The sequence below is a fragment of the Oncorhynchus mykiss genome, chromosome 18 (genome assembly GCF_057628025.1).
Source record: "Oncorhynchus mykiss isolate SJ-2025 chromosome 18, ASM5762802v1, whole genome shotgun sequence".
Lineage (NCBI taxonomy): Eukaryota > Metazoa > Chordata > Actinopteri > Salmoniformes > Salmonidae > Oncorhynchus > Oncorhynchus mykiss.
Window position 1 is genome coordinate 67,371,683 of NC_143039.1, and position 10,449 is coordinate 67,382,131.

General features: G+C 40.3%; 1 protein-coding gene across 1 annotated transcript; it reads left to right on the forward strand.

The window, feature by feature from the left end:
* The first annotated feature begins 301 nt into the window (after positions 1-301).
* Positions 302-5,898, forward strand: LOC100305210 (tissue factor pathway inhibitor 2). The gene is given in 5 exon segments (NM_001165114.1): positions 302-419; positions 659-829; positions 1,144-1,323; positions 4,604-4,777; positions 5,158-5,898. Coding segments are annotated over 5 exon segments (717 nt in total). The 5' UTR covers positions 302-343; the 3' UTR covers positions 5,274-5,898.
* The last annotated feature ends 4,551 nt before the right edge of the window (positions 5,899-10,449 follow it).

Below are 10,449 nucleotides of genomic sequence, written 5' to 3' on the forward strand. Positions count from 1 at the left end.
CCTTCTTCTCATGATACTCCCATAATAGTTTCATTCCCAGACTAGCCTACATTTATTGTAGTCTCTTTCCACATCAATGTTTGGACCGTATCTATTGCGCGCGATGAAGGACGTTTGACATATTGCGTTATTAGTTCAACAGTGTATGAACGTGACGTTGTCTATGATGCAGATCAAAACATTAATCAGGTCGTTCCTACTTCGGGTTTGTATGGAAATTAGCCATCATAGCCCGCCCCTCGTGCCGCTTGGGAAAGCGTTTACAAGAGTATAAATGGCTGTACTGATGGTGCGAAAAGTTAGAAGAGTTAAGGAGAATTGAACTTGGGAAAAATCTACAACAATGGAGCTCAGTTCATTGATTTTTCTGATCCTTTCATGCTCTCTTTGTTACGTTTTTGCATTGTCACCGAAACAAGGTAAAGAAACATGATTTGATGTATTTTTAATACCGTAACTGGTAATAGCCACATTAATATTTTATTAGTTTTTCTCGACGCCAAAATACTTTGCAATCATAATCAATCGATGGGCGTTGGCTCATGACTTTTCAGTAGTGATAAAGTTGTTGTCGACATGAATCTGTACTTCAGAGATTCCTTGACCTAATTTTGCAGCCAGCATTAGTGTTGATGTTGTGTGTTTCTGCTCATTTCAGAGGTGTGTCTACTTCAAGTAGATGAGGGACCTTGCAGAGGAGATATCCAACGTTACTACTACAATACTATCACTCAACAATGCGAAGAGTTTGTCTATGGAGGGTGCCAAGGGAATGCAAACAACTTCATGAGTTTTCTGGCGTGTCAGAAAGCATGTTTTAGAATACCAAGTACGTTTTTATTTGTTTATACAAGTCTGTTTTTGTGTGGTATTCTCAGTAGTTTTTCCTTGCATTTAAATATTCATCAAGTTCAGTAAAAAAAAAATATTTAGACTATAAGCCATTTATTTTATGTCATCAAAACAATTCTAAGTCATGAATTGTATGAACATATAGCCAGCCGACAGCCCTTTGGAAAATTCTGGGGTTTTGAAATGGAAATCCAAACCAATTCAGGATAAAAGAAGATACAATGTGACTCATTTCATTTTTCAATAGTTCCTATAAGAATGTGTTTCTTTTCACCTTCTCCACCCCACCAGAGATCCCCCAGATCTGCAGGTTCCAGAAAGAGGTGGGTCCCTGTCGGGCCAATTTCTTGAGCTACTTCTTCAACATGACCACCATGCAGTGTGAGCAGTTCGTCTACGGAGGCTGCCAGGGCAACGAGAACCGCTTTCAGGACCAGTTGTCTTGCATGGAGTACTGCAGACCACACAAAAGTATGTGGACAATAGTCAAGGTTAACAGTCTGACTGTTTTCGATTAGCCGTGAAGCACAATAGGGAAAACATTTCCACATCCAGTGTTGAGCATAGGCTTATAGGGCGGTGCACAATTGGCCCAGGGTCGTCGGGGTTTGGCCAGAGTAGGTCATCATTGTAAATAAGAATTGTTCGTAACTGACTTGTCTAGTTAAATAAAGGTAACTTTTTTTTAAATGACAAAATAGATCCAGATTCTACTTTTCATGAGACTCCACTGTGTTCACTCTATTGTGTTATTAACGTTGTATTACTTTGGAATGATGTAGAAACAAGATTAGAGGAAGCTTTTTCATGAAATTTGGCAATTTGATTGCAAACAGCCACATCCTCATCAAAATTCTGGCCATGATGACATGCAATAGTTGATGAGTAATCAGGAAATGAAACTGGATAGAAGGACCAGTACAAAAGGACCAACCCTGACGCTCTAACGGTCTCTTCTATCAATACCAGGTTGCACCTTAATTGGGGAGGACGGGCTCGTGGTAATGGCTGGAGCGGAATAGGTGGAATGGTACCAAATACATTGAACACGTGTTTGATGCCATTCCATTTGCTCCATTTCAGCCATTATTATAAGCTGTCAGCAGCCTCCACGGATCAATACTAGAGGTCGACCGATTATGATTTTTCAATACCGATACCGATTATTGGAGGACCAAAAAAAGCAGATTCCGATTAATTGGCCGATTTAAAAATATATATTTTATTTGTAATGACAATTACAACAATACTGAATGAACACTTATTTTAACTTAATATAATACATCAATAAAATTTAGCCTCAAATAAATTATGAAACATGTTCAATTTGGTTTAAATAATGCAAAAACAAAGTGTTGGAGAAGAAAGTAAAAGTGCAATATGTGCTATGTAAGAAAGCTAATGTTTAAGTTCCTTGGTCAGAACATGAGAACATATGAAAGCTGGTGGTTCATTTTAACATGAGTCTTCAATATTACCAGGTAAGAAGTTTTAGGTTGTAGTTATTATAGGAATTATAGGACTATTTCTCTCTATACCATTTGTATTTAATTTACCTTTGACTATTGGATGTTCTTATAGGCATTTTAGTATTGCCAGTGTAACAGTATAGCTTCCGTCCTTCTTCTCACTCCTCCCTGGGCTCGAACCAGGAACATAACGACAACAGCCACCCTCAAAGCAGGGTCACCCATGCAGAGCAAGGGGAACAACCACTCCAAGTCTCAGAGCGAGTGAAGTTTGAAACGCTATTAGCGCGCACACTTGATATGCTTGAAGTCATAAACAGCGCAATGCTTGACGCACATCGAAGAGCTGCTGGCAAAACGCACGAAAGTGCTGTTTGAATGAATGCTTACGAGCCTGCTGCTGCTCAGTCAGACTGCTCTATCAAATCATAGACTTAGTTATAACATAATAACACACAGAAATACGAGCCTTAGGTCATTAATATGGTCGAATCCGGAAACTATCATCTCGAAAACAAAACGTTTATTCTTTCAGTGAAATACGGAACCGTTCCGTATTTTATCTAAGGGGTGGCATCCATTAGTCTAAATGTTCCTGTTACATTGCACAACCTTCAATGTTATGTCATAATTTCGTATAATTCTGGCAAATTAGGCGGCCCAAACTGTTGCATATACACTGACTCTGCGTGCAATGAACCCAAGAGAAGTGACACAATTTCACCTGGTTAATATTGCCTGCTAACCTGGATTTCTTTTAGCTAAATATGAAAGTTTAAAAATATATACTTCTGTGTATTGATTTTAAGAAAGGCATTGATGTTCATGTTTAGTTACACATTGGAGCAATGATACGCACCGCATCGATTATATGCAACGCAGGACACGCTAGATAAACTAGTTATATCATCAACCATGTGTAGTTAACTAGTGATTATGATTGATTGATTGTTTTTTATAAGATACGTTTAATGCTAGTGAGCAACTTACCTTGGCTTACTGCATTCGCGTAACAGGCAGGCTCCTCGTGAGGCAGGTGGTTAGAGCGTTGGACTAGTTAACTGTAAGGTTGCAAGATCGAATCCCCTGAGCTGTTAAGGTGAAAATCTGTCGTTCTGACCCTGAACGAGGCAGTTAACACACCATTCCTAGGCCGTCATTGAAAATAAGAATGTGTTCTTAACTGACTTGCCTAGTTAAATAAAGGTCTAAGAATTGTATTTTTTTAATCGGCCAAATCGGTGTCCAAAAATACAGATTTCCGATTGTTATGAAAACTTGAAATTGGCCCTAATTAATCGGCCATTCCGACTAATCGGTCGACCTCTAATCAATACTATACTCAAACAGATAGAAGATAGAAGGACCAGTACCAGCCTCCCAAGTCGCGCAGCAATCTAAGGCACTACAGCCTGGGATTCGATCCCAGGTTCATCGCGCTCTAGCGACTCCTTGTGGTGGGCCGGGCACCAGCAGGCTGACTTCGGTCGTCAGTTGAACAGTGTTTCCTCCGACACATTGGTGCGGCTAGCTTACAGGTTAAGTGGTAAGAAGCGAGGTTGGGCGGGTCATGTTTCGGAGGATGCAGGACTCGACCTTCGCCTCTCCCGAGCCCGATATCACAAAATTGGGGAGAAAAAGGGGATACAAAAAAAACAAAAAAGGACCAATCCTGACACTCTAACAGTCTCTTCTATCAATACTATACTCAAGAGTCACACAGTATCTGAGTGCCTTAATTCTCTCAGGCATTGTCCTGAAATTATTCCATACATTTCTCTCAGTTGTGCGTCTGTTTATGTTCAGAAGCCGGGGATGAGCCTCTCGGTCGAAAATGAGACAAAGCAAGCTGAAGAGTAGCCTACTCTCTGCCTATTGTCCTGTTTTTCTATAACAATATTATTCTGAAATGATTCCATCCAGTATCCTCTTTCGATATACTTACGTTATTAAGAAAATAGAGATGTAGCCTGGTTACCCGTCTGTTTAGCTGTTCAACTCCTGGCCACTCCTTGTCATGTTTGGCACAAGAGTTCCATAAGGAGTTGGCGACAGATCAGAAACAGGCTGGCACCCAGGCTAGGTTACATTACCAAACAGGCTGGCACCCAGGCTAGGTTACATTACCAAGCAGGCTGGCACCCAGGCTAGGTTACATTACCAAACAGACTGGCACCCAGGCTAGGTTACAGACTACCAGAGATGAGCGTCTTGGTTAATGTTAGCTGAAGAGTAGCCTACTCTCTCCCAGAGTTCTTATAGTTGTTTTATGTGCTTGACAGCTACTCCTGTGCTCTGCCTGGATCCCCTGGATAAAGGAGGATGTGCTGCATCTATACCGCGCTACTACTACAACTCAGCCTCCAGGATGTGTGAGCAGTTCATCTATTCAGGTTGTGGAGGAAGCAGCAACAACTTTATATCCAGACAAAGCTGCATGGACGTCTGTGCTAAAGGTATGATAGTGGTCATCACACACACACACACACACACACACACACACACACACAGTGTTCTCTGTTTATCTGAAGATATAACTGGGAGGAAGGGAGGGGGTGTTTTTGAATATAATGACCAATAGACTTATTACATCTGCCAGCTCAACAACCATTTGCATGTTCCCCATAATTGCAGTAATGGCTACAGGCCTTTTCGTTAGCGCCAGCTAGTGTCCGAGTAACAGGTTGTGTTTGAGGTCATTGTGTGACTGGAGGACTGGCTAACTTTGGATCACATTATAAGTAACATGCCTTTTGACTTTGTCCTTTTCTAACTGGGGATTAAGCACGGCCAGCTTTCAATGAAGTACAGTGATATGTCATTTTCTTTGTTTCAGCTGGGAAACCATGGATAAGCAGAAAAACAGGCAGAAGAGCAGGCATGATGAGAACAACTTCCAAAAACCGTATTAGAATAAAGCCTAATAACAATATTAAATGGTCAACAATTTGATTCAGTGATTTTATTCAAAGGGGCACATGAATTGACTATAATTGAACTAACATTGACATGTTGAATTGTATTTTTTTTACTGCACCATAATTGACTTGCTACTTGCACTGCCTTGTCTGTAATGGTTCATGGTGATGCATAGTTGAAAATAGCAAACCAATCAATCAAATGTGAATCAACCTCCACCAGCAGTATTTTTGCTGAGTACGTTTCTCAAGACAGTTTGTATTGTAGTATACATTTACCATGGCAACTATCATACAATATAAAAATATATTTTTGTAGAATTTTTTTAATGTATTTTAGATTTTTTAAAATACTTTAACAGTTTACTGTTACTTTTCCACCATTTCTGATGAAGTTATACTGAGGCACTGTTTAAATTGTTAAGCAATATTAGCAAAATAATTTTAATTTTATGTATTGTTTTGTGTTTTCAACATAGTACATTTTAACAAAAACCTTTGCTTAACTTTATATTAAGTTTTCACACCATGACATAATGGATATAATAAAATAACTCAAGACATTTTTGTCTGTACGCTCCGTTGCTTTTCTCCCATTTGTCCTGAAATTCCACTTTGCCTCTAAATATAATCCTGTTACTAAACAGGAATAAGAACTGAATGTGTGTCCTCTTTTTTCATGTATGCTTGCATTGTCACCATGCCCCTTCTCATCCAAGAGCTTGATACCTGTTTCTCTCCCTATCCCACTTCCTTTCCACCCTAAATCTTTAACTTTCTCTTATCTTGCTTTGACTGGGTTATTTTCAGCCCCTTCAAAACAGCCGGACTAGAGTAGGGTAGTAACCATTACATTTTACATACACTCTTATCCAAAGCAACTTACACGCGGGTTAAGGGTTAAGTGCCTTGCTTGGATTTTTCACCAGCACTGCTCAGGGATTCGAACCAGCGACCTTTCGTTACTGGCCCAATGCTCTTAACAACTACCTGCTGTGTACCTGCTGTCCCACTTAATAGATGGAGAGAGTTATGGCAGCACATTCATTACTTTGCTGGCCTTAGAAGGAAGTCAACAAACTATATTTACATTAACCTCTTTACCAGAGTCTGTATATACAGTATCGGAAAGTCAACACAACAATGTAATCTGTGATACAGAATACTGACACAACTGCAGGTACATTCCCACCCAATATACAATGACATGACATTTCCAATCTATTTTGATGTTTTGACATGAACCCTAACTTGCAAGTTTCTGTTGAGAAACCAACTCAATAGAAAAGTAACAACGTGTTCTGTTCATGCTCATGCATTTTTATTTAATGTGTAAATATTAGTTTTGGCAGCAGAATCGGTACACATGCATATTTTTATTGTTTTCAGTGTTGCTCTGTACCATGTAAGACATGACAAAAGTTTAATAAATCTTCTCATGTGGAGTTTCATAAAACAACCTTGTAGCCTTTCTTTCACCCCCACCATTGTACCTGCCCTGTGCTTTTCCCCCTTATTCAATCATCCCATTAGAGAAAAGCTGTAGCTCTGTGATTCGGAGGCTATACATATTTATGGAAGTCATCAAAAGGTAACTGCCAGCCCATTCAGCTTGGATATAAATAGTAAACGTGCAATATGTCTGGCTGGTACTCTATTAGGACTTCAGGGTAAATCATCCATTACCGAGGACGTGGTATCAGAGAGGATGTCATAAATGTGACTCACCACCTGGATTCGGCTCGTAATTTAACCATTTTTATTCGTATTTACAGATGGCATACAAGTTTGTTATTAAGGCACATGGAAGTTCACATGTTCTAGAAGGCATTTCTGCCAAATAACTCATTTTGATTAAAAAAAAAATATTTTTTACGTGAAGTCGTGACTTGCCACATATGCCTAGTTTCCTGAATCGGGTCCCAAATATACCTATCTATCTCCCTGTCCTTAGATGAGGTGACGGAATGCTAGCGTTGGAAAGGAGGCGAACAGTGACACAATTCTTCCAATCCAATTGAACATCCATGAACCAGAAATGGAGGAAGCATTAAGAAGGATTTAGAGGGAAAGAAAATGTTCCCGTAGTTGTATGTAAATGGTTACTTTGAAGTTTCCACTCCTCGCTTTTGTCAACAACAAAAAAAGACGCATTTCAGAAAAGACCGTTCCTAAGTTTAATCACATAAAAAAATGTATCCCTGTTTTTTGTCACTTTGTCATGAGATAAAACCACCAGCAAATGCCGCGAAAATGTTCCTTCTGTAATAGACTTAGTGATTTATTTTCTATTACAAAAAAAACCTCTGGGTTCGAACTCAGAGGAGTGCTCGAGCTGTGCGATGAGTTTCTAGTCAGGCCACTGTATTAGTGGCAGAACAATGGGTTAGGCAATTTACTGGTAATTCACTGTTTTATTTAAATTACTTTTATATAGAGAACCATGGATCCCATGTGCTAATCAGTCCATTTCATGAGTTATCAGACCCTTTACCTCATATGCTGCATAAGCCTGTTGTTCTAAGGCAATATTCAGTCACCATAATATTGGTTGGAAGTCTATAGAATTTTACACTTTTACATTTTAGTAATTTAGCAGATGCTCTTATTAGTGCGTTCATCTTAAGATAGCTAGGTGGGACAACAACATTTCACAATGGTATCAAGTACATTTATCCTCAAAGTACTTATCAGCAGTCAGTGCTAGTAAGAAAAGTATTTTTTCATAAAAGCGATTGCATGTAGTATACCAAATAATCATGTATTCGTTTAATAATACAATTGAAAGTGCTGGAAGCTCAAAGATGACACAGAGCAGTAACCAAAGTTTGAGGAGAACTTGGAGTAACAGAATTTTAGGCGCCTCCTGGTGGCAGCATTACACCCCTTACAGCTGCCCTTGGGAAAAAGAAATAGGATGGACATTCCAAATGGAACCCTATTCCGTATATAGTGCACAACTTTTGACCAGGACCCATAGGACACTGGTAAAAAGCAGTGCACTAAATCAGGAATGTGGTGCCATTTGGGATACAAACACTGTATTTTGAGAAAGTAAATGTACATATTTATTTTGTGCAGAAAAGATTATGCTCCGTATGAATCTTATGACCATCTAAAAATGAAAAAGAAGAATGATCTGTAATACTTTGACACATCTCCAATGCATTGCTTTCTTTTCTTATTCTTTGTGTTGCTATGTAGGCAACTACATCAGGGGTAGGCAACCCTGGTCCTGGAGGGCCGCAGGCACTTCATACATTCTGATTTAACTGACTTGGAAGACCAGGTGTGTTGAATTCAGGCAGTCACTGAACTGATCAATTAGCTCAGTTGGCCAGGTGTGGTGCCTAGTTGGGAAAAAAAATCCTGCAGTACCTGCGGCACTCCAGGAACAGAGTTGCCTACCCCTGAATTACATCATTCAGTAGGCCTATTTGCAATTTCAAATCAAATCAAATCAAAATATTTATAAAGCCCTTCTTACATCAGCTGATATATCAAAGTGCTGTACAGAAACCCAGCCTAAAACCCCAAACCGCAAGCAATGATGGTGTAGAAGCACGGTGGCTAGGAAAAACTCCCTATAAAGGCCAAAACCTAGGAAGAAACCTAGAGAGGAACCAGGCTATGAGGGGTGGCCAGTCCTCTTCTGGCTGTCCCGGGTGGAGATTATAACAGAACATGGCCAAGATGTTCAAATGTTCATAGATGACCAGCAGGGTCAAATAATAATAATCACAGTGGTTGTCGAGGGTGCAACAGGTCAGCACCTCAGGAGTAAATGTCAGTTGGCTTTTCATAGCTGATCATTCAGAGTATCTCTACCGCTCCTGCTGTCTCTAGAGAGTTGAAAACAGCAGGTCTGGGACAGGCAGCACGTCCGGTAAACAGGTCAGGGTTCCATAGCCGCAGGCAGAACAGTTGAAACTGGAGCAGCAGCACGGCCAGGTGGACTGGGGATAGCAAGGAGTCATCAGGCCAGGTAGTCCTGAGGCATGGTCCTAGGGCTCAGGTCCTGCTCCGAGAGAGAGAGAGAGAGAAAGAAAGAAAGAATTAGAGAGAGCATACTTAAATTCACACATGACACCGGATAAGACAGGAGAAATACTCCAGATATAACAAACTGACCCTAGCCCCCCGATTTAATAGACTTCAGGCCAGAGGTATTCAACTCTTAACCTACGAGGTCCAGAGCCTGCTGTGTTTCTGTTCTATCTGACAATTAATTGCACCCACATGGTGTCCCAGGTGTAAATCAGTCCTGATTAAAGGGGATCAATGAAAAAATGCAGTGGAACTGGCTTGGAGGTTCAGAGTTGATTTTGAGGGCTTTATGCTATAGGCCTGCCTACCTCTGGAGGGGAGAGGATGGAGTAGGGACAGGAAGGTCATGTTGATGTTAGGCTGTTTATGTCTGTGTGTATGTATCTTGTTTATTTATAAAAAATATAAAACAATAAAAAGTGGAAAGCTGCATCACAGGATAACCACACAGGCTCCATGTAGACTGTGTTTCTAGTATCCATAATAAACCGAGTGGGCGTGTGGGATTTACCAGTCTATTCCTTCTAACCCCTCTATCTGTGGGTGGATCCGGTCCTCCGTCTGTAAGGACCTTTCTTCAGCATGACCTCACAGCTTGGCAGCAGGACCTGGAGCATAAACAGCCACTGGGTGGGGATCCAAGGCAACGTTTTACAGACTTCCACCCACATTTACTTCTGAGTTGAGTAAGCAGCAGCACCCCTCCCACTGGGCACAGATCAACATCTAGGTTTGATTTACATTTGGTTCAGTTTTCAACTAATGTGAATTCAACGTGAAATCAACAAAACAATTCACTATGTTATTGGATTTAGGTTTAAAGTTAGGTGAGTAAAAAAGACTAAATGCTCTTATGTTGATGACGCCCACATTGAGTCAACATTATCACATTGCATTTGCGTTGAAATGACATGTAAATATTGATTCAACCAGTTTTTGCCCAGTGGACTCTTCTTCCTTTCATCCCTTCATCATGCGTAGGGCGGCGCACAACTGGCCCAGCCTCATCCGGGTTAGGGTTTGGCAGTCATTGTAAATAAGAAATTGTTCTTAACTGACTTGTCTAGTTAAATAAAGGTTAAATAAAAAATGCCACCCTATTTCCTACTGTATATATTGCACTACAGAGCCATTTGGGCCCTTGTCAAACTAGAGCGCTACAA